The sequence below is a fragment of the Coregonus lavaretus genome, assembly GCF_964263955.1.
Source record: "Coregonus lavaretus genome assembly, chromosome: 29".
NCBI lineage: Eukaryota > Metazoa > Chordata > Actinopteri > Salmoniformes > Salmonidae > Coregonus > Coregonus lavaretus.
Window position 1 is genome coordinate 14,607,146 of NC_140016.1, and position 25,691 is coordinate 14,632,836.

Consider the following 25,691-nt stretch of genomic DNA (forward strand, 5'->3'; position numbering starts at 1 on the left):
GGCCTAAGGAGATCAACAACCTATATCAAGTAGTGTATAATTATTAGGCAGCTTCTTTTTCTCAGGCAAAATGTGCCAAAAAAGAGATTTAACAGATTCTGAAAAGTCAAATTGTGCAGCACTCTTGAAATTGCTAAGATACTGGGGTGTGATCACAGAACCATCAAACGTTTTGTTGCAAATAGTCAACAGGGTCGCAAGAACCGTGTTGAGAAAAAACCACGCAAATTAACTGCCCAAGATTTGAGAAGAATCAAACGTGAAGCTACCAGGAACCCATTATCCTCCAGTGCTGTCATATTCCAGAACTGCAACCTATCTGGAGTGCTCAGAGACATGGCCAAGGTAAGGAAGGCTGAAACCCGACCGCCACTGAACAAGACATATAAGTTGAAACGTCAAGACTGGGCCAAGAAATATCTGATGACAGATTTTTCAAAGGTTTTATGGAATGATGAGATGAGTGACTCTTGACGGACCAGATGGATGGGCCCGTGGCTGGATCAGTAACGGGCACAGAGCTCCACTTCGACTCAGACGTCAGCAAGGTGGAGGTGCGGTACTGGTATGGGCTGGTAATATTAAAGATGAGCGAGTTGGACCTTTTCGGGTTGAAGATGGACTCAAACTCAACTCCCAACCCTACTGCCAGTTTTTAGAAGACACTTTCTTCAAGCAGTGGTACAGGGAAAAATCTGCATCTTTCAAGCAGACCATGATTTTTATGCAGTACAATGCTCCATCGCATGCATCGAAGTACTTCACTGCGTGGCTAGCCAGTAAAGGCCTTAAAGATGAAAGAATAATGACATGGCCCCCTTCCTCACCTGACCTAAACCCTATTGAGAACTTGTGGTCCCTTCTTAAACGGTGGATTTACGGTGAAGGAAAACAGGACACCTCTCTGACCAGTGTCTAGCAGGCTGTGGTTGCTGCTGCACAAAAAGCTGATCGTCAACAGATCAAGAAACTGACAGACTCCATGGATGGAAGGCTTATGACTGTTATTGAAAAGAAGGGTGGCTATATTGGTCACTGATTTATTTTGTGAAATGTCACAAATGTTTATTTGTAAATTGAGTTGTTTATTATTCTCACGTTTAACAGATGAAAATAAACAAGTGAGATGGGGAATTATTCATTTAGTTGCATAATTGTGCACACTAATAGTTGCCCAATAATTGTGCACACATAGATATTCTCCAAATAAAGCCAAAACCTCACTTTTTCTTTCTTAAATATTCAGGTATTAGGTTTCTTAACATTTTGGATTGACCGAGAACACTGTAGTTGTTCAATAATACAATTAATCCTCAAACATACAACTTGCCTAATAATTGTGCACACAGTGTATATTGAGGCAGAGTGAGTCTCATACGGAAGACTTGCTGCCAGGCCCGATTCTTCTTCGTTTTGGCCAGTTTTATGGCGAGTTGAGTTGATGAGGTGTAGATAATTAAACGATTTTCCACGACAGCCATTTGAAGCCATTTTAATATTTACAGATATAAATCCTGGAAGATTTTTTTTCAAAACACCACCACAAGCACCTACAACTACCCACCACCCCAACAATATAATTTCACAGGAATTGAATTTTCTAGATAGCAATACCTTTTTAGACCATTTCCACAAATGTGTCCCTTTGTCTCAAGCAATCTTTGAGTGTGATATCTTTGAACAAAAGTATTTCCTTATCTATCCCCAATCCTGCCGATGTCTCAAGTTTCCAAATGCTCACAATACTAGGGTTGTGTGGTAGTCAACAGGTAAATGTGTAAAGACAAGCAAATGGAAAGCAAAAAATACTTGTTTTTTCCCCCAACAGCTATCATCATCCAGGCCTAAGGCAGAAGTCTGTGTGTTCTTCAAATTACAGACTGGGACAGTGGTTCTGACAAGTCATTAGAATTTATTCTGACATGCTAAAAGGGAATAAATTACACTTTTATAGAATGTCCAGCTGTAAAATAGCTAATGCTGGGTCAGGGGGAATAATGTGGGGGAGGGGGGGACAAACAGCCCCTGGGGTGCATCTGTTGTGACTAAAGGCTGACAGAAATCCAAATGGTTATTGCCTTACAAGACTCAAAAGTATATAGAAAATAAACCCTCCAACACTTTCTTTGCAATAAAAAAAACGAAAATGAGGAAACGGTTGCTACTCTAAGCAGCAGCAATATGTAGTTGCAGAGAGAAAGTCCCAGAGTATTTTACAACAGGATCTGCTTCCCCGTAGGAAGAAGCAACAAAAACACCCTTTCCCCAAAATGATCAATTCAATAAACGGAAAGACAACTCTATAAAACTGAAAAAAAGTTCTGATTTTTTTTGAAAGTATATATATATAAATATAACTGGAAGGGCGGGTGGAGTGAGCACGTTTGTCGGTCTCAAAAACAGAACATTGAGGCCATTAATTTAATTGATGCATAATTTTTCTAAGCAATTTACAAACAGGTTTAGTCAAGTCGTGCCTAATTTATAATGAATATGCTTTTGTGGAGTTCATCTTTTTTATTCATTGTTCAAGACTTCAGAATACCAAGTACAATATTAATGCAGCGTTCTAAAGAGAAACCTAGTGTTTTCATCTTCACATTAGAAGCTCTTCTAGCACATATCAGCAGGCAGAATCTTAATTACCTTTTTGATGAAAACAAAATAAATCCAATGTTTGCTTTAGTAAATACCCAGGATTCATTCATAAAGGAAACTGTTTCAGTTTACATCTTTCATTTTGCTTGAGAATGAGGGGAAAAAAGTTGAATAAGGAAGAGATAATGGTTGTTTCAAATGTTCAATCTGACTGACTGTCTGGGTCGTCATGCCACGCTCGGTGACAGAGGGAATGGGGGCAAAGCTGCTCTGACAGGCAGCCATGAGGTGAGGGAGGCCCCCAAACAGCAGCTCTCAGAGGGAGAAAGTATCAAGGGAAAAGTATTGGCAGGTGCACAATTACATCCGCAGTGAGCCAACCATTTCTTAGTTTTCCGTTTTGAAGAAACACAAAAAATCTTCAGGGACAGGACAAAGGATACAGCTTCGGAAAATTCCATACCAAGCCTGCTTCCTGTGTGGATATAGTATATACATACCAATATATAGATATATGCAGAGCATGTTATCTATATAGAGCGATTACATATATAGTATATGGAAGGAAAGTTCTTTAACAGGAAAAAAGGGTTGCCCACAATGCCTGGCAGGTTCTGGTGAATTTGATCCTGGATGCCGGGGTGTGATTGGAAGGCAAATCCTGCTACGGCCACTCTGCTCTGCTTCATTTCATTGTCTTACTGCTCAGAAACCTGCAAGAGAAACAAAGAGCCACAAAGAGACAGAGAGAGGCCATAGGTTACACATCAAGTAGAACAGGTTGTCTTTATCAAACAGGGTTGAGCGACTGCTATCAACAAGGCCAAGTAAGTCACTGCAGTTTTCCATCCCTGTAACAAAAAAAGTGCCCAGTCACCAGTCTCGCTCTGCAGCAAAGCTGGGACCCGCTGCTGCAGAGTGCCTGAGAGGGGGGAATCAAACATTTATGGAGCCTTTACTCTGAGCCTCCTGTAATGAAGACATTAACCACTGCTTAAGAGGTTCACAACTAGCACTGGAGACAACAGCAGCTGTGTAGTGTACTGGGGAGTGGGTACAGACAGAAAGACACTAGTGAAACGCTCATGAAGGAAACAATGCGGCTTATCAATAAACCTATTTGAAAGGGCGACGTTCAACCGAGAGATCAAACAAAACACTTTTAAAAGACAAATAGGGATATGGCCTGCTTGTGTGAGCCAAACTTCCTTCATGCTTCTCTGCAGTGGAAGGTAACCTTTACAGACAGCCATTACTCATTGACATGCAATCCCTCCCCATGGCCACACCCATGCAGATCAGTGATGTGGCAGTTGGCCTTTAGAGGTGCCAATCCACAGGAGAGAAACTTGGGCACAACATGATTGGGTAATCCTAAAAGACGTGTGAGGATTCCTCAAGCTTTCTTATGGGCTCCTACAATCTTGTCTTCCTCAAGCAAGCCTTCACCCATTGATGATGCATTCCGAGCCTCATCCAGTGGGTTTAAATGAGCGCAGCTCAAGTCAGGACATGATCTCATCAGATCTGAGTGATATGAGAAGCATTTTTGACAAGCTCTCACAAGTCACCTCCTGCTACAGCGGTACCCTCTGTGGTAATTTTTTCTGCAGGGATGAGTGGAGGGGCCAGCTGATGTAACAGACAAGTCTCACAGGGGTGAAAGGGCAACTCAATTCTCCATATGCAAGCTATTTATAGATCAAGCCTCTTCTAATATAGCAAATATCCTTTAGGAGACCACCCATACGTAAAAATGTATGCATGCATGACTGTAAGTCGCTTTGGATAAAAGCGTCTGCTAAATGGCAAAATATTTATATATTAATATTAGGAGACTTTACAGCAACATGGCGATGACATTTAGGCCTTACAGACACTAAAGACCACGTGATCATCAAAATGTTTTGGAGAATACAGGCAGGGTTAATGGAGTTTGCTTTGAGCGATGGCTACTTGTGTTTGTCTGATTATGTCAACGTGGCTTGCTCTAAACAAATATCATATAATACGAGGCCATTGGGAAAAACAGGAGGGCTGAAACGCAAACTCTCATTAACAATGTTTCCATTGTTACAAGGCTAAGCGTGGCCAAGTCAAACTGGTATCCAAGAAACCAGCAAGTTCTTTCAAGCTTCAATAAGCCAGAGCTTGGCTATTTAAATGATTGGCTGTGGGTACTCAGCACCTTCACTGGCAGTATTATCTTAAATGGACAGCAGAGAACACTAAACACCAGACCTAGAAATAACATGTCCTTTTCTATACATCTTCAAAACTAAAACATGAACGAAAGAGGAAAAAAATTGGGCTTTGCTTGTGAGCAGGGGGTCCATTTACAAAGGTCATTTTTGAATCAGTTCCAGAGAAAAAACTTCCATCTCTCGAAGCTGCAGGGAAGGCACATAAGCAGCGCTCAACTGTGCTGCAGGCTACTGTGTGCATGGAGTCCACATACTAAAACAGAGACCTTGTACACAAAGGATTAGACCAATATCACGTCATCAGCAAATCATATTTATAACTAGCCCCTCTTCACAGCACTTGTTCAGTGCCATCACGTGGGATGTGCCTTGAAAGAGAAGGGGGTAGAGAAGGAGAGAGAGGGGCGGAGAGAGAGTGTCTTCGTGCTTTGATTTCCTATTCATATTTAACGGATTTCAAAGCTCTTCTTCTCGGCAGAGCGGAGACACAGCACTGTGATAAGTCGTGCCGACAGAGGGGCTGAAAATTATTTGCCTGACATCATCGAGAGAAAACATCTCATACAAAAAAATATATATAACCCGCAGCAAACATAAGATACAGGAAGCCCTGTTCGGGGCAGGATTTAACCAACAATATGTCACACAAAATGGTTGAGCAGCAGAATAACCACGCCGCTGTCAGAGGGGCTGGCGTGCTAGGGAAGAGCAGGACTGATACACTCTCAGGGGTACCATCCATGTCACTTCACTTACATGGGCCTTTTTTCTCTTCAATCAACCTGCACTCAAACCCAAAACATTTTGGTCTAATAATAAATACTTAATCCACATAGCTCAGATGATTCCCATTGTGTATTGAGAATTTAATTCAGCCCTGCCTAAGACGTTGGAACCAGGCTGGCACATATGGACTAATACACGCGGGAGGGAGGGCTTCATTTGAGTCCTCCATGCACTGTGTGTATAAACACGTGTGTGGAGCAGTGAGTTCTGGGCCAATGTGACATGGTTTAAAGGGCAACTGCACTTCCTGATTTGGCCTCATTTTAGATTTGGTTCATTAAGAAATGCTGGCAGCCATGAATGAATTCAAACGTGAGTTGGTTTCGGAGTGGGGTTTCATGTGGGTGGTCGCAGGTGGTTAGAGTTAGCCAATTTATTTAGCCAATTAGCTTCAGCCTGCTGGTGTGCCACCATTGCAAAGTTGGTTTAACTTTGGATAGCCCATCTCTGGGGATAGTTACACAATGCAAAATTGAACAATATTTTCATGTTGCACATCTTTTAGTTCTCATTAAATGCTTTCAATATTTGTATATGAATTTCTACAGTTCTTTCTTATAGTTGGTTTGAGGTTTTTAAGTACATTTAATTTACATTTTAGTCATTTAGCAGACGCTCTTATTAAGAGCGACTTACAGTTAGTGAGTGCATACATTTTTTTATTATTTTTTTTCATACTGGCCCCCCGTGGGAATCAAACCCACAACCCTGGCGTTGCAAACGCCATGCTCTACCAACTGAGCTACATCCCTGCCGGCCATTCCCTCCCCTACCCTGGACGACGCTGGGCCAATTGTGCGCCGCCCCATGGGTCTCCCGGTCGCGGCCGGCTACGACAGTCATTGAAATTTGGAGCCATCGACTTTTTAAAATATTGTCCCATGTACATTGTGTAATTTACTGATGGTCCCTAACTAACCCCATCGGGATATCGAATATCAAATCAAAATGACCATTACGATTGGGTCGTGTGCAGCTGCACTCTGAATTGATGATTATTTGGGTGCTGCCAGCTGTGGGCAGGATTAAAATAAATCTAACCCATGGAAAATGTTAAGGTACCCTTCATTCCGTGACATACAATTTTTTCCTATCGTCTCTCAAATCTCAATTTTGGACGTGACTGACTAAGACCAAAATTATCCTATTTACACTTTGTAGTGAATTTTGACACTATAATAAATGTTTGACTCATATCGATGTCACATAGGACATTTTCAAAATGAGAAGTTGCATTTTAGGGGCAGTCGCTCTTTAATTTGGGGTGGGGACAAATAAAATAACACCTCTATGGTGGTTTTAAGTAAAAGGGGGTGGGCATTGACTTGGTGTAAACGTGCCTTTTACTACCAATACAGGTCAAGTGGAAGGCTGCTCTGCAGTTTCATGCCAGAGATTACACACCTAAATGGGCTATTGCCTCATCCCTGTGGAAATCCTAGTCATCACCTGATGAAAACTGCTTCAGGTTTTTTGAAAAATTGGGTTGACTCCTCTGCCATCAACCCTGGGCACCCGGGATACCCTCTACGAGAGGGAGGGGAGAGACTGGAATTAAAAGAGGTCATTCAAGAGTCACATCACATGAGCACTAAAATACACATGAAAACAGGTAGCCATGTATTACCATTGGACCATTGTTAGTCTGTGGTTAGAATCTCAATCCCACTCATCCAAGTACTGTATCTGAGAGCATTACAATAAAGATTAACAAGTGTTAGATCCTTGAACAATGATTGCGAGAAATCAAGAGTCAATCGTACATCCCATTTAGAGAAGAGGTTAATTCAAAAGAGGGAAATCACTATGATTTTAACATCCACAGAAGATTATAAAGCCACAACCCTTTGTCCCAGAGACGAAAATACATTTGGGTACAAAGTTAGTAGTCAAATTTCCCAAGGACGTCTTTGCATCTGCAAGACAGACCAATTGAATTCTCTATCTTTCAGGGGCCTCCTCGAACTAACACTGTTGTGTTGTTTGTGGTCTCATTAACCCGCTGGGAGAGAATGTTCCAAATCCACTTTTTTTTTTTTTTTTTACCACTTTGAAAGGGGAACGAAAATGAAAGCAATTGGCGTCTCCATTTTTGCACTCCAAACGTCGCTTGGCTTTTTGCTACTAACCTTTCATGTTACTCTTGGGTTTGTCAGTTTGCTTGCCTGTGGGGGTTTGTGCCGGTTGCCCCTGTCCCCCTGAGGACGCAGCCTGCTGGGCTGCTTTCTGCTTCAGCATCGTCCAGTCAAATGTGTAGTCGTACTGGTGGTTCAAGGTCCTGGACAAAAACAGACACTTTCAGACATGCAGTCACACTGCGCTCTCCTATATTCAATAACTCTTTATTGCTCCCAAAGGACAACTTGTTTTCAGCCCAAACATACATAAAAGCAGAAAGAGACTACATGAAAAACACAGGCCTATAGCAGTTGCTCCTTTCACTTTGTTTCATAAAGAACACTTAATAACGAAATGTCTAGTACAGTCTGTTCCTCATACACCTTAAAGAACTCCATATGCTTTACATGCAATGCAACCAATTCATGTTTTTCTTCCCCGTGGGTCTGACAGTGAGAAAGAAACGTGATTTGGTGTGTGTGAGCGTTTCAGCTCCCTTGGGGACAGAGAGGTTCATGTTGGAGAGGTTGAGAAATGACGAGCACCTGAAGAGAATGCGGAACAGCTGACGCAGGTACATGTAGTCAGGTGCCTCCTCGAACCGCAGCCCACGGCAGTAGTTCAGGTACATGGCGAACTCTGCTGGGAAACCCTGGAAACAACCGCAGGAGAGTTGGAAGGTTATCTATAGATCCATGCCCAACTGTCTGGCTTACTGTCATGTGTACATTATTTACCATGACAGTCAGTGCCTAATAAACTACTCTGAGATGTGTTCTGGTAAAATAAGGGTAATTACCGAAAGAAAAAAGTCAGTGTGTAACAAGTCACTCCACAGCTTAATGCAAGGCGTTGTCTTTAGCACACTCTCAGCCAGCTACTTAGTCTTATAATAAGCAATGGCCACCATGCTTTCAGGTCCAAGGTGATGGATACATAACAGCCACTATTTAAAGAGTGGATTAGATTAGCGACACCAGCCAACATCTCTACTCTCGTACGCTACGAGACAGCCTTTAGAAGAACTCCTTCAACCAGACTCGTACTTCACTGGCTGATGCGGCTACTCAAGGACTTCCATAGTATGCATCTATCTTTCTGACCCGGTGACCCCAAATAAAAATACGAGTAACTCAGTCCGCGGGGTGGGCGTGCCAGGTTTTGATCCTTCTACGGTTTTACTCACCTTACACAACACCTCGACTGGAGTGGACATCTTCTTCTCGCTAATCTTCTCGTACTTCTGTTTCTTTGTGGCAGCCTGTGGAACATGTGGGCGAGAAATGAAAATGTTGTGCACCACAGTTTAACACTACCCTTTGCAATTTCTCATCACACACAGTTTGTCACCGCCGGTGAGGTCAGTGGTCCATAAACAATGTAACAAAATGTAATGTATTAGTTTGGGACATTTGAGGATGTTTCTTGTTTTTCTCAGTAATACAAATATGTGTACATAAATGTTGTATTTTGTGACCTAGTCTATCTTGCTAGGCTGGGCAACTGGGGCTGTATGTATATGAAGAATGGCTTGGTTCTGTAGGTATGTACCTAACACCTTGTTGAGGACTTGAGTTTCAAGCACTGCAGGCTACTGTTCCATGTAATTACATTAACACACAGCACAGATTTCTCGTGTTCCCTATTTAACCCTCGTAACGTTAGAAAGCGGGAAGGTGCATTATGCTGCAAATGCAAGTCTAGGTGACTTTACAAAAGCATAAAACTGAGTACACTCGAGGCACCCCACATCTCTGCAGGATTAATTAATTTTAAAAAAGGTAGCTAGCTTAACCTTTGGGAAGTAGCTGAACTCAAGTAACACTACAACTTGAATGGAAGGTTAGGGGTTATCTACTACTAAGACTAGCTTACATCCTGCAATGTACGAGGAATATTATGTACTGTTACTAAACAATTTAATTCCAGAAGTTGTCAGAGAATACAACTATAATTAATATATATATATATATATATATATATATATATATATATATATACACACACATACATACATATATTATATATATATAATATATAATATATATATATATATATATATATATATATATATATATATACATACACATATATATACATATATATATACATATATATATATACACATACATACATATATATAATTCAGCTACAGAGTAAATAAAATATGCAAATGTGAATATGTCATGAACATTTTAAATAATCTGAAATCAAGTTGTTATGGAGACAACTGAAAATCAGTTTTATATTTTAATTTTTGGGGGGGGAAAGTCTAGTAGCAGAAGCATGGATGAAAAGCTGTGGCGAGCGAGTTGGTGAAATATGAACCACTTATATAGTGGACTGGGAGCCCTAGAGTACCTGCCTGGCCTACCTTTAGTCCCTGCCAGGGCAGGCTGGTTCTGTTGAAGTACATCAGGACGTAGCCTAGCGACTCCATGTCATCTCGGCGACTGGAAACATACAGAGACATTTGGCATTCAGTACGTAAAAAGGTAACATCTCAGTTGGTTCAACAGCAACACATTTGACATTAATCTCAAGGCCCTTTGTAATGGCTAAGCTGTACACTAACTTCCAGACCAGTGACACAGCATTTAACTGGTAAAGTGCAAGCAGGGGGTGGGATGTCTATCCTGTTCCGGTGTTTCAACAGTAGGCAATCCTTTTCTACTACTTCACATTTTGTTTTTGGAGCACGGCTCAGTGGAGCAGCCACATGCTGTGTTTTTCATATCCCAACTGATTGCTTCAAATGACATGAAAACGAGCATTCATAAAAAGCCTGTTTAGACAGGGGAACAAAAGGATTTCCAGCTATGTTGAATTCTATCTTAATACGAAAGGCAATGCTCACAACGTATCAAAGGTTTTATGAAAATTACTGCATGCTTACGTTGCTGTAATATACCATACTTGTATGTCAAAAGGAAAAGTACAAATAAAATAAAAACATCTAGTCTTGGACTTGCATTGTTACAGTACAGCTCAATACAGAGCTATGGGCGCATGACTTGTCTGGCTAAATCACACTGCCTTGTTTGTCAAAGCTAGGATTCTGGGTCAACCAAGCTGTTGGTGGATGCTAGATTCTAGCTTGACCAATGAGTGCATCTTGGTCATCATGAGGACAAGTCCTTAGAGCCAGTCTGCAGCCCCAGCAGGAACACACAGTCTGAACATCAAAAGCTCCTTCATGCCAAAAATGATCCCAATAAAGTGGGGAAAAGACCCATGAACCTCTATATTAAGCCCTAGGAATCCAATCACTCCGGCTGAAAGCGTGCAAATGATAAGGAGTGAGAAGAGAATATCCAGCGAAGGCTGAAATAGATTGCACATGACTGTAGTTACTGGGTGGTGAGCTCTTACCTCTGCTCGATGCCCAGGTGCGCGTTGATGCTGGCATAGCGTGCTGTGCCGGTGAGATTCTTGTCTTCTCGGTACGGTATGTGCTGTCGTGTCCTGTTGTCCCGGTATTTTTTGGCCAGACCAAAGTCGATGAGGAACAACTGAAAGGAGGGGGGAAACGATAAACAAACATTGACATTTTAGAAATATCCTGATTCACAGGGAACGATTGACAAAATGCCACTGCTTGAGATCATGGGTCTATTCTTCCAATGTCCTGCTCTGCTCCGTGTACCATTTCACTAGTGAAGCAGCCATCCTCAAGGCCCCTGCTTGCTATCTATACAAACAGTTCTGGCCATGTGATGGCAGGATCAGGGAACACCCAGGGGTCAGAGACAGAGGCAAATGGATTCTCTGCAGCAAACTCAAGAAGGTTTTCATTCACTAATAGCTCCCTGCCTGCTAACAGTTCTCTATGGTTGTTGAAAGCCCCGTCTTGTCTCAGTCTTGTCTCAGATCGGAATGATCTAATTTGTTGACTGCCTGCCATACTTCTCCACTCCACTGCCCACACACAATTGCAGGTTGCAGTCCCTAAGAGAGAGTGCCTCGCCCAACATACGTTTTTCACTGATGCAGCAGTGACTGACTGGCGGATCCACTCAGCCGTGCCTCTGCTTGCTTGGCTCAGCCGGGGATTCACACCTTATTTCCTCCTGTCTACACCAATCGCAACATTCCATTGTGACGCTTCTATCTGAAAAGTCAGGTCGGGAGGAAAGGCAGATCCACACGCAACCGTCCACTTGCCGCAAACTAACTAACACTCCCTTTTCCGCGTTATTCATTAACTTGCACCTTTTTCTTCTATCCTGAGATACCTTCAGCTGGCGTTCAATAGCAACATTGCAGGCAGAATGAAACATTTCAGAGTGTATAAATACACAACGTAGCAAGGCCAATGGCCACCCTAAACAGCATATTCCTGCGTTCACAGAACAAAAGCAGGGGCTTGAGGAGCTTCCACTAAACCCGCAGAGCTGAAATAGAAAATCAAGGATGAGTTAATTTGAAGTAAACTGCTATCTGGTAAGACATTTGAAATTTTGACTTCACCTAGGTCTAGATCCTTAAGAACTATGTAATGGTAAGTATGAGTTTCATAAATGTGAAAATAAGTCATCCATTATAGCACTTGCATGAGCAATGCGTACAGTCAAAGGATTGCTGAAAGCTAGTTTCATCATTTGAACCATCAGTAGAAATGTAGCCTAATTGAGAATGTGGTTCAAATACACAACCTATCCAATGTGGGCAGGCCATTTTCACAACAAAAGACAGACCTGTTCTGACCAAAAGCATCCCATTTTCTTTTCCATCTGCTAATATTCAAGGAAATGATGAACCGTTGACATACACTGTTACAGATAACAATAGTAATTGTGAATCGCGGATCAGTTACCTTGTAAAAAATACTTCAAAGTCAGACCTGTATGTAATAGGCCAATGACTTTCAAAATAGGCTACATGTTGGTTTAAAATCTAACATGCCGAGTCACTGCATTTCTTTGAATGTTGGTTCTTAGTACACTCTTCGACAACATACCATTACCTGAACATTCACAACCATCTCAAAAGCAACCATATTGACTTCACAGGCCCACCCTAACAAACCAACCTGTGAAACAAAGTAGCCCAAACCTAGATACTTTTAAAGTCAAAGTATGTTTCATCGGAAGTAAGATTTTCAGACTGAGGATTCTGGTTGCAAAGCCATACTAATAATTAGCGTTCAAGCAGTTAAGTTCTCTTCCCCTTTGAAAAACAGAAACTGAAAAATGTTGAACTGTAGGTCTGCTAATCGGCGAGCAAGCATAAGCTAACCCCACCCGTCTGCCGTGCCGGTCCCCATTCTGGCTATTCAGGCCCTACATTTTCCAAACATTCCTTTTTTCTGCTCATCATGCCACTGGCTGCTTGCCAACAGTCAGCCGGGCCAGGCAGGCTGTGATGTCAGCAGCACCGTCTCTGGCAACAGGAAGCTGGTTCAGACCAGCTCAATGGCTGCCACATTGCCAGTTGCTCTCCAACAGAGTATCACCACAGCAAGGTTTTCATAGCCACATGGCCCAGTTTTCCCTTCTGTAGTCTAATGCCAATGCAGGTCATGTAAACCAAATAGCTACAGTACTGCTGAGCAGACAGAAAATCTGTAGGAATTTAAGAAAATTGCACTCAACTCAATGTTGGCTCATTTTGGCCAACACGGTCACTTGAAATATACACACTACTGTTACGGGTTAGTGACTGACATTTTCCTGTGTTGACGTATCCTGAAACCCAGAAGGAGATGATCATTTGTGAAACCAAGAGAAAATAATCCTCTGCTTAACTGGCACAGAAAACTCAACCAGAGAAACAGCTCCAAGGAAATGGAAAAGCAACAAAATATAAATTAGCCTAGTGGGCGCAGTGACGACTTCAAATGAGGAGCACGTCCTCTTTTAAAAAAATCAAACTGTAGAAAATTCAACAGCATCTTCCACTACTAGTCACCATATGTCCTTCATCCACCTAAACACAGATCCCTGCAATCTGGATTAGGTGTTAATCTCTAGATCTGTTTAGCATGTGTGTCTGGTTTAATGCCAATATGGTGTTCATAAATTATTGACCAAATTAATGAAATAAAAAAGTAGTACTGTTTCTAAATGGGTAAAATAAACTCCAAAAGAAAAAAGCAAACAGAATTTGGGGGAGTATTAAGAGGCGGTTGTGGTTTCAGACCTGGTTTAATCCTGAGAAAGATGGGTCCTGAGAAGAACTAACAGCCAAGCTTCTTTTCCTCTTCCCCACTGGAGATTCTAAACACTGAACAAATAAAGGGTGCAGTGCATCAAACAGTATTGCTGACAACCCCACAAGGCCAGCGCAGACAGGCAACACCAAGGCTCAGAAAAAGAACGGGAGGAGAGGGAGGAGAAGGGGGAGAGAAAGCCCAAGGCCATCCTTCGTCCACCAGCAAAGCATGAGCTAAAATCAGAGAGGAGTCTGACTGTGGTAGGACATCCTAGGAGTTAGCCTGGGCTTAGATGCAAGCCAGTTTTTAGGCTAGGCCGATGGGGGCGGGGAGAGATGTTCTGCAGGATAAGCAGTCCACGCTGCAATACCAATTTCGGTCATAGAGGCAGAAATGAAGACAATATAACTGCCCAATCCCCATGTAATTTTTTTTGGTAAAAAATAACCATACAATTATTTCCAAGCCTGTTTCGCGTTTTTGACTTTGCAGTGGCTTTTTGATATTGCAGCATTTAACGCTAGCAGTGGCACACAGTAGAATTGCTTTCTACCATAATCATCCTACAAATTTGGAGCAACAGTCTGCCTGAGTGCAGAACAAAATATGCAGTTGACTTACTGGCACAACTAGGGTTAAAAGAGAATCTAAATAATGAAGGCCATTCCCTAATATGGGCATTCATTTAACAATAAGGCGTGAAAAAGCGTTGGAAAATGCAGCCACCCAACCCACCACCTCCTTGAGATCTCACAGGAAGCAATGAGTCAAATACATATAATATATATATATATTTTTTTTATTATTATCCTGAAACTGCTTTGAAACAGTAGACACCTTCAGTAAGGAAGAGGGTAGAATACTTTGGCAGACTTTGGAAAAGCCCAATCTGGCAATTAGCAGCTCTACAGCGCCAAACAGAGGAAAAGCGTGCAGTACAAGAAAGAAGCATGAATTAATCTGCATGGAGCCGTCAATACAGAGTAGATTTAGTACAGCTGCGAGAAACGCGTGACAGGACAGCCTTTGTGACAGTGGCTCTTGATTAGAGGATTTCTATAGAGCAGCCCAGGACAAAGCAACAAAAGAAGCGGAGTATCACTCTCCAAACCATAGAGAAGAAGAAGCTAGTGTTGGTGCAGTGTACACATGCAATCTATTAAAGAGGGGGGGGATTAAGGTTAAGGTTTAACGATTGCTCTTCGCTAGAGTTTTATTTTCACCAATGGAGCCATGTCCAAATGAAGACTACTTCAGAAACACACTTCCTGAATTAAAGGCGACCACCCTATTGGGCACAAGCTAAGGGGTATATAAGCACCATTGTAAACAGCAGATAGGAAGCAGAATGCAGGGAGTTCAGGTTAAGAGAAAGGCAGTTGATTTAAACATGAAGAGGATAGAGTGGGGTTCGCAAAAGCTACTGCTATGCCAGTCTTCCCGTCCATTGAGTTCAGTGTCAGAACTTGCCATCCAAAAAGGATTGTATGTGCACCCTTTATAATGTTGTTCGAGTTTAGTTTGTGTATGTAAAAATTATATAAGCTTACGGCTGGCATTCACACAGACACACAATGGTAAACACTTATTCCAGACAGCACTGCCAAAAATGGTAATACAGGCTTCAATGCTTGAATACCCAAAAGGTACCGTTTCGTTTTGATTAGACTAGTCTGATGAGTTTATATCACGTAACACTATCGACAGCCACAGCTGGTGTGGACAGGTCCGTGTTAAAACACGCATCATGCTTTAACTTTGCCAAATGTTGCCTGTCTGCAAGGGCTCAAAATAGTGAGTTATTTAAAAACAAAATACAAATCAGGCAACTTGAGATACAGTTTGTATATGAAAAAAGAATCACAAAACGCCTTAAAATTATTTTCTGCAAAGGGGAAAGAATGAATGGGATTACACATCATGCAGAAACCTTTTTGTAGTCCTGTATAAGATCTCAAACAGATCCACAACTATGATGCTGTCTAAGAAAACAACGAGGGCCTGTATTACCTGATTGTAAAAGTACCTAAATGTGACTTTAACAAAACAATTCCATCCACATAACAAGTGGACTAGACCAACCACAAACAATTAGCCTTGAAAATGTCCATTACCAGAACATGTAGCCTATTCAAAGAAAATAATCAGATTTGCCTCACTGAGGATTAGATCATCAATATTTTCCACAAAAAAATACATGAAACCACCAAAATGTATAAAAACAAGATAATTCTATCAATAATATGGGCTAGTTGTATCACTTCACACAATGGTGTATAAAACAAAAGCGAAACTAGGTCAGAGATTCACTCCACTTACTGCATCTCAGGAGGGGGAAACTGCTGAAAGCTTACCTTGTTACAGTGACGGCCAATACCCATTAAAAAGTTGTCTGGCTTGATATCTCTGTGAATGAAGTTCTTTGTATGCACATACTCGATTCTGCTGATCATCTGTGGGGAAAATGGCTCTCAATCAGTTAACGCAAGAACTTGAAAATAGACTGGTGGTCTTCTAAGCCCATTTTCAAACGTTTCATAAGAATGAGAAATGTACAAGTAATATTCTCCCTTTGGCAAATACAGAATTAATATGTTAAGTGTTAATCTTAATCTTTATTTTTTTGTAACCAGACGAAGTTAAGCAAAGGGCCAAAGTGCACGATAAAGAGCATTGATTAAACCGAGTCTTACCTGGTCTGCGAGCATTAGTACAGTTTTCATGGTGAACCTGCGCGAGCAGAAGTTGAAGAGGTCTTCCAGACTGGGTCCCAGCAGGTCCATCACTAGGACATTGTAGTCCTTTTCTTGGCCATACCACCTGCAAGACAGCACCAGCCATGCCATACATCAATATTCATATTAACCCATAACAAATGTTATGTATGACAGTGTTTTCTTATGTCAAACTTTGCATAGCAATTGCATTGTAATTTATTAGGCCTATGTAACATAACCAGTAATGCAACAGTTGTGTGGTCAAAGCTCATATTTCAATACCAGAGGCAAAAACGTATGCGGAGGGTGGACTTTGGTGATTAGGTCAAACCCTGTTGTTCCAGAAACATGTCTCTACTCACAGATGAGCAGCATTCTCTGGTTAAAGAGCACGGGGTTCATCATAACTCCATCCAAACCCCTGGGACTCTAGCAAGTTATAAAGGGAGGCCTCATCTATCATTAACAGAGATGCTTTGTTTTTTAGGCTGGCCTGACAATAGTTAAAGCAGGGCTCTTCAACCCTGTTCCTGGAGAGCAACCGTCCTGTAGGTTCTCACTCCAACCCCAATCTAGCGCACCTGATTCTAATAATTAGCTGGTTGATAAGCCGAATCAGGTTAGTTACAACTGGGGTTGGAGCAAAAACCTACAGGAGGGTAGCTCTCCAGGAACAGGGTTAGAGAGCCCTTAGTTAGAGAGTCAGTCTAATCCTCACAGCTCTGCCATTAGAGGTCAAAGAGACTCCCAACACCTCTTCAGTACACTGCCAGGCCAGCAGTCGCCAGGCAACCATCTTGTCCAAGATTTCACTAAACAAAGAGGTATTGTAGGGGAACGATGTACTGCAAGAGTCCACACAGCCATTCTGCTACTCTGACAGATCTTGTTTACGGAATTAGCTACGGGTGTTGTTAGTCAATAGCACCATTTCACAAGACCGCCCATGATGGCAGCAAAGAAAATGCACTTTGAACTAAGCAAACAGTTCCAAACTCTGCATTTCTACAAGCTTACACACCCCCAGTACACAGCCTCACAAGCACAGGTGTAACAGCCAACATGTGGCAGCCAAAAAGTTGTGGTAGAATTTGGTATGCCTACGCAAAGCTCTCGATTGTTTGGTCGATAGGCTGTTGGTCGACCAAGATTGTTTTAGTCAAGCAGTGGCAAATAAAATTTAAAATGTATGGCACACGAGACACCTGTCTGATTCACTCCGGTCTCAGTGGACTAATCCATATATTGGCACCCTTGCACTTTTCTTAAATAGTTCCATATTTCTAAAATAAGCCGAAATAAAATAAACGTTCGGTCACCACACCTTGTAATTGGATTTTCAACATTGCAGAACCAATTTTACTTTTGTAATCTTTATTTTCTAAATTAAACTGTTAAACTTAAGACAAATGGCATGGAGAAAATTGGCACCCCGTAGCTACTTGGTAAATAAGAGCTCTTTGGCAATACAGATCAGCGCTGTGTTTACTGACGACCAAATGAAGTATTCAATTAAAAGAACACCTTCCCTACAATCAAAGATCGGGGAGGTTTGATAACGTTCAATGTTCAACCCAGTGTCTAAAAACTGGGTCTTTATTGAAGGTTGTGAGTCTTCCAGCAGGACAACAACCCCAAACACACATCAAAAAGCACCCAGGAATGGTTCAAGAAGAGATGCTGGACTGTTCTGGAGTGGCCAGATCTGAATCACATCCCAAACCTATGGCGAGACCTGAAAACAGCAGTTGGTGGAGGGCACCCCTACAACATTGAAGAATTAGAGCAGTTTGCTGTTGAAGAGTGGGCAAAATTGCCAGTAGAAAGGTGCAGCAAGCTCATTGATGGCTATAAGAAGAGTTTGTCTGCAGTTATCTTGGCCAAAGGCCGTGCAACCAAGTACTAGCTCCAGGCGGCCAATTATTTTGTCCAAGCCATGTCTTTATTTTCTAAATTAAAATTGTAAACTTCACAAAAAAATTATTGGTTATGCAATGTTGAAAAGGTGTGGTGACCAATTTTTTTTTATAAATAGGGAACTATTTAAGAAAAGTGCCAGGGTGCCACTATATTTGTCCATAACTGTATATGCCATCTAGGCTACATGTTAAAACTACAATCAATTACAGTCCAAGCACAATAAGGAATCCACCAATTGAATACTGTGCATTAAAACTGTCTGCTCAGGCAAACATTACAGGAAACTACAGGCCTCTTTGTGAGACACTCATTTCCTCTTTATTGGCATAATATCAGTGTAAACCCAGGCTGCTTTAGAGACAATCCAACATGTAACTACAAAGGAAACTAAATTAAAGAAAGAAACAAGTCATTAACCGATAGGCCTGGCATTTTTTTAAAGGTGTAATTCAAAAAAGAGCAGAGTTTCATAATCTCAATGGACCCAAGAGAGAATGCATAAGCACAAGACTTCCCTTTGATTATGCCGCGTTCACGTCATGTCGGAAACAAGGGACCTCCAAGTTAAAATGAACGTAAGTTATTTGCGTAGGGCTTCCTATTGGTTGATTCTGATACTTCCCAAATGGGAAACTCAGGTATAATCTTTGTACAACTAGTAAGCAAGTTGGAAATGTCAGAGTTTCCAACATGACGTGAACACCGCATTAAAACACAGCCATACAATTGCAACAGGCAGAGTGTGGGGGAGGGGCGCGCCTTGTTCAGCAGGTTCTTCTGGCTTTGACAAAGTTCCATGAGTTCTTTCAATCTCTCAGCTAGTTCCTACAGTAACATTCCCAAACAAACATTCTAAAACATCTCAATTCAAAAGCAGTGCCTGACACTACCCACTGAGCCTTTAAAGCCTGCACATTCATGTACAATTCACACACGTACCAAGAATTCTGAAAAGGCCTTTAGCCCTTTGAGGTCCCCAAGAGAAGAAGTCACCTGCCTGGGTAACACCCAGTCTCTGCTAGAGGTATACATTTACATTTACATTTTAGTCATTTAGCAGACGCTCTTATCCAGAGCGACTTACAGTTAGTGAATAGATTTTTTTTTTTTATACTGGCCCCCCCGTGGCAGCTGATCACCACAGCTTTCAGTTGTGCAAATTAGAAATCCCCAACCCCCTCCTTACCTACAAACAGCCAATGGCTGGGCATATCCATGACTAGAGTTACCCAACACAAAACGGGTCTTATTTGTACACGGTATGTAGCTAAGTAACAGAATGCAGCTCTAGAGTTTAGGTTACCAGTAAGCCACCATGCCTTGGTCCACAAGCATCGTCTTAGTTTGAATATACCAGCACACAGCCGCCATTTGGCTACGTTTCAAGTGGACTTCATCTGTTGATGATGGTCTTCTTTACTAAAGAGAAAGTTAGGCTACCTGGGGCAGCAGGTAGCCTAGAGGTTAAGAGCGTTGTGTCCTTGAGCAAGGCACTTACACCTAATTGCTCCTGTAAGTCGCTCTGGATAATAGCGTCTGCTAAATGACTAAAAATGTACAAATGTTTGCACAAGTTGCCTACGCAGGTAATATAATGGAATTATTTTCATCTCAATAACTTTGCTCTACAACCCTTCAGTCAATTAAATGGCGCCAGCTTTCCAGAATGTTTGCACTTAGGTTTTTAACCACAGGCTCTAGTCTATATCCCTTTCATACACAGACCAAAATCACACTAATTTACCATGCCTGCATTTTTATAGCAGCTTTTTCAAATATCTGAAAGGGGTAAAGGGGTTCGATTCCCACGGGGGGCCAGTATGACAAAATAAAAATAATTTGTATGCACTCACTAACTGTAAGTCGCTCTGGATAAGAGCGTCTGCTAAATGACTTAAATGTAAATGTAAAAAAACATGGGAAAATAAAAGCCACCTAAAGACCTAGTCATGATTCCTGCATTTTCACAGACCCTGTAACCAAAATACAAGTATTGGGTCTGTGTGAATGGTTCTCTGCTTTTTAGCAGGTAAATTCATTGAACACTTGCATTGTTTAACGCCTCCCTAATTGTAAATGCAAACAGCCCTCATGGTTAACCAACACCCCCGCCCCCAATTTCCCAGTTACCCACTGATATGTATAAAAGGAGTATGGATACCTGCAAATAAGTAAATAAGCTAAATAAGGGGCTGTTTGAAAGGGGGTCATATAAACTTGGCCTTATATTGTTTACAGGTAACATACCACATATTCTGTCTGAAATGGGTATAAGTAGGTCTGATTAAACGTGATGAAAATAAGAGAGGGGGAAAAGCATTGGAGAACTTTCCAGATTTAACCTTCCAACTCTCGTTGTGAAAATAAAATATCATTCCAGAACTGTCAGGTGAGTTGAATAACAGAAAGGTTCCCAAGCTCAGGACTAAACAGGTGCACCAGCCACATGCTGATGATGTACCTGAAAACAAACAACCGGCTATGAGAGTATAGAGGGAGCGTGAAACACTCTATTCTACAACCCCCATTCTTATTTATCCAGGCAGTGCACAGGGTGCACAACCACAAAGCTCAATGCAAACCTTGCCTGCCAACAAAGGCTTGTATTAAATTGTATAAGCATGGAAGTAAGCTGTGAAACTAGCCCACTGACTTGTTAATACCCAGGGCAGGAACCTGGAGACTAGCAGATAAAATGGTGGCACGCCCAACATTTCTAGTCTAAACGTTTCTAATTGGGTAGTGCATAATATTCAACAATGTATACAGTGCATTCGGAAAGTATTCAGACCCCTTGACTTTTTCCACATTTTGTTACTTTACAGCCATATTCAAAAATTGATTAAATTGTTTTTATCCTCATCAATCTACACACAATACCCCATAATGACAAAGCAAAAACATGTTTTTAGAATTTTTTGCACATTTGTTAAATAAAAAACAGAAATATCACATTTACCTAAGTATTCAGACCCTTTACTCAATACTTTGTTGAAGCACCTTTGCAGCGATTACAGCCTCAAGTCTTCTTGGGTATGACGCTACAAGCTTGGCACACCTGTATTTGGGGAGTTTCTCCCATTCCTCTCTGCAGATCCTCTCAAGCTCTGTCAGGTTAGATGGGGAGCGTTGCTGCACAGCTATTTTCAGATGTTCGATCGGGTTCAAGTTGGGGCTCTGGCTGAGCTCTGACATTCAGAGACTTGTCCCGAAACCACTCCTGCGTTATCTTGTCTGTGTGCTTAGGGCTTGTCCTGTTGGAAGATTAACATTTGCCCAAGTCTGAGAGCTCTGGAGCAGGTTTTCATCAAGGATCTCTCTGTACTTTGCTCCGATCCTGACTACTCCTAGTCCATGCCCCTGAAAAAAATCCCCACAGTATGATGCTGCCACCACCATAGGACAGCTCTAGGAAGAAAACTTCTTCCATGTAAGAATGATGGGGAGGCCACTGTGTTCTTAGGGACCTTCAATGCTGCAGACATTTTTTGGTACCTTTCCCCAGATCTGTACCTCGACACAATCCTGTCTCAGAGCTCTACAGACAATTCCTTCGACCTCATGGCTTGGTTTTTGCTCTGACATGCACTGTCAACTGTGGGACGTTATATAGACAGGTGTGTGCCTTTCCAAATCATGTCCAATCAACTGAATTGACCACAGGTGGACTCCAACCAAGTTGTAGAAACATCTAAGGATGATCAATGGAAACAGGATGCACCGGAGCTCAATTTCGAGTCTCATAGCAAAGGGTCCGAATACTTATGTAAATAAGGTATTTCAGTTTTTGCTTTGTCATTATGGGGTATTGCGTGTAAATTGCTGAGAATTTTTATTTATTTAATCCATTTTAGAATAAGGCTGTAATGTAACAAAATGTGGAATGAGTCAAGGGGTCTGAATAATTTCCGAAGGCACTGTAAATAGGCCTTGTTAGAAGGTGAGGAAGAAGTGATCCAGAAGGGTCATGGCAGGGCTAGTAGTCCTATCTTTCTATTAAGTCATTCTAAGTACCAGAGCCTGATGATCACCCTGACCCTCATCCACGGCAACAGCCCAGCTTAATCGGGGCATGAACTATTCACCATTAGGCCTAAATAGAATTGACTGTGCCCTCCCTGAAACAAATAGGAACAAAACTTTAACCCGATTCTAGCTTTGTTCACAATCTCATATATTGTGTCTATGATCGTATGTTATCCATTCATGCTTTTTATATGTTCTATTTATATCTGTAAATTAACCAATGAAATCAAGCCACACCTGGCCATGTTAACAGACACCTGTGTGTCCTTTGAAACTATATAAACTAGTGACCCACAGTGTTTGTCATTATACCCTGATGAAGGAAGCTTGTCTGTTGTAACGCTGGTTATAAAATTCTTATTTTTAACCAGGCAAGACCCATTGAGGTTAAAAACCTATTTTGCGAGGGTGACTTGGCAAGGCGGCAAAACATGGAAATAGCAGCGTGTACATAAAATATTACAGAAAAAAACTAAATATACTAAAAAGACAGTGTCACAAGTTACAGATAGAATTGAAGATTAGAAACAACTGCAGCTATCACAAACAGTGTTGTCGATCAGAGTCTTAAAAACAGGCAAGGGGCATTATTGCATCTGAGCTAGTGTGTGGCTCTCCTTTTCTTTTTCAAGTGTTCTAGCCACATACCTATTGCACACTTCCCTTACATTCAGTACTCTATTGACTGAATATAGGGGAAATGTGCAATATGTTTATGTATGTGGCTATATGAGAAGTGCACAATGTGTATTTTGGGTAACGTGCAATGTATGTATTATGCTGAATGTGTAATGTATAGTGGCTATTTTGTATCCAGCATTACTGTGTCCAATAATTTTCACCTCACGGGCATTCAAATTCATCCTATCATCTTTGATTGCTTTAGTATCCTTATGTCCCTTTTCCAAGTCAAATGCAAACAAGTGGTGTATTTTGTCACAACACCCTAAATTCACATGTATGATTTACAATCAAACCAAAAACAATTGTTTATCACTGAATGGATAATATCGATAAATGATATGTCAAATGGGTAATTATGACCAGTTGTTTTAAACGTGCACATCCATGGATTATAAATTCCACCAATGTGTCAGTGAACTAAGCCATTACCCAAGTCCTACTCTTCATATTGCCTTGTAACCCATAAAATCTAAAATAAACTAATTTTAGGTGTTTGACGAGATATATATAAGGTCCCACATTAGCGTTGAAGTCACCTTGAGAGACAAATCCACTAGGCCCAGATAGCTAGTTGTTTTCGCTAGTGCTGAGCCGCCATTTTCTAACAGGGAAGGAAGACATGTTGGAACAAACAACAAAAGAGGAGCGGCCATTTCCAGCACACCGATTTTTTTCGTGGCCTGGTGATTTTTTTGCATGTTAAAACTAGAACAATGAACACATTTGATGAAAATCTACATGGCTCATGAAGGATTGGTCTTTCGAATAATATTAACGTTAAAAGGGAATGTATGTGGAACGTTTTCATAAGCAAAGACCAAGGAAAATCATGAAGCCAAGGCGATTAAAGCTAACTAATGCCAGCTAACTAGCTTCCCAGCTACAGATGGCATGTGGAAGTAAACCAGACATATTTGCATAGGACATGTAACTGTGTACATACATTGTACAATTAGCTATGACTTCTCTCCTTTCCACATACGTCTCCGATATTAAACTGTGTCCAAAATAATGAAAATGTATATTACCGTATGTGTGGGATTCCAACTCCTCCTTGTAATATTTTGTACAGCTTGCTTTCATATAACAACTGTGGGTGTCTGGCTTTCTGAGATTCCAATTTTACAGCTACCTCCTGTAAAACAAAATGATCAGTAAGTTAGCTAACGTAGTAGTCTACGTAGTTAGTTACCTACTTTAAACTAGCCACGTTAGCTAGGCAGCTTGATGTTATTAACGTTAACTTTAGTTTAAGATACATCAATTCAATCGTAATTTACTAACTAGGTACAACAAACGTTTTATGTATAAGAAAATAACGTTATGTAGTTCGTTACACTTTTTATAGTGGTCAATGTCGACAATTATCTTTGATGACAGTTAGCTAGGTATTCATTGAGCATCGTTGGCCAACATTTCAGCTAGCTAGCTAACGTTAGGAAGGCTAACTAAGCAATCTTCTGTTCAATCTCGGCGAGTCGGCTTGGCTGTTGATTAACACAGCGAACAGTTAGTTACCCACTAGTTTAATGTTTATTACCTCTCCATTTGTGATGTTGATCGCCAGGTATATGTCACCAAATGATCCAGATCCAATTTTTCTGACAAGTTTGTATTTTCCACCGACAATGAATTCGGCTTTTGAGCCGCTGCTGCTTGCCATATCCTCAAAATCACGAGCAACCCCAATCAGTTTAAAATAGTATTCTCTGGGACTACTCCGTCGGTTCCCCTACTTGGCCAGCTCGTTATCAGAACATTAACGTGAACATACAGTCCTGGTTGGTCGTGTGCTATGTACTTGAAACAATGTAATGTTAGCGAGCTAGAACAGACTTTGTTTCTTTTCATGCGTTATTCACTAGCTAGCTAGTTAAAAAATATTGACAAAAATAAACCCAACATATCACGAAAATGGCCAAATAATTCGTCTGAAAACACTTCTAATGTGCCTTGTTTATCCGTCGCCCAGTGCCTCGTCGCTAGCCAGCTAGCGTCGAGGTATCGAAATGACACCAGTGGTCCTGCGAAGCCCCGTTCGATAATCTGTTTGAACCACCTCCGCGAGAGGGGCAATGTTGTTGTTGTTTGTCAAATTTCCGATGAAAGTTATTTTTTTATGTGATTCTCCTTTGTTCGTATTATATTTTACGGAAACCTAGGGTCGCTGCTTTCCTTCAAAGCGCAACCCACTCACTCCGCCATTTTCTTGTCACTACTCCACAAAACTCCACGCTCTGTCTCGAGGTGAATACCTAGCTAGCTAGGCGCAGGCGGACGCGAGGAACACTCGGGGGCGCGAACGCAGTGGCTGCAGGCAGAGGACGCGCTGTGACGTAATGAATTTGCGCTTGCGAAAGAGAGCCTTGCCTAGCAAGTGGGCATGAGAAAAATAAAACAAACCGTTTACGATATTATAACCATTATTGCATGAGATTGGGCAGATATTAAACGTTCAATGTATGTATTGTAATTAGTGTGCAA

The 25,691-nt window shown here is 41.4% G+C and overlaps 1 protein-coding gene across 12 annotated transcripts; it reads right to left on the reverse strand.

The window, feature by feature from the left end:
* Positions 1-1,476: 1,476 nt before the first annotated feature.
* Positions 1,477-25,482, reverse strand: csnk1a1 (casein kinase 1, alpha 1; the record flags this gene model as incomplete). 12 transcript variants are annotated; one of them, XR_014610217.1, is made up of 12 exons in its annotated part: positions 24,748-25,464; positions 24,236-24,342; positions 16,554-16,680; positions 16,215-16,313; positions 13,848-13,931; positions 11,079-11,218; positions 10,081-10,159; positions 8,893-8,967; positions 8,252-8,358; positions 7,754-7,866; positions 7,038-7,115; positions 2,504-3,311 (listed from the first exon to the last, which is right to left on the reverse strand). XR_014610217.1 is itself a non-coding variant. In XM_084147093.1 (11 exons), the coding sequence occupies exons 1-11, from the start codon at positions 24,868-24,870 to the stop codon at positions 3,304-3,306; spliced, it is 1,062 nt and encodes a 353-aa protein (XP_084003219.1). In that variant the 5' UTR covers positions 24,871-25,464. The 12 variants fall into 12 exon arrangements, 5 of the variants coding, with proteins under 5 accessions (XP_084003219.1, XP_084003217.1, XP_084003216.1 ...); XR_014610218.1 differs by having other exon boundaries at positions 7,038-7,136; XR_014610219.1 differs by having other exon boundaries at positions 6,993-7,136.
* Positions 25,483-25,691: the final 209 nt, after the last annotated feature.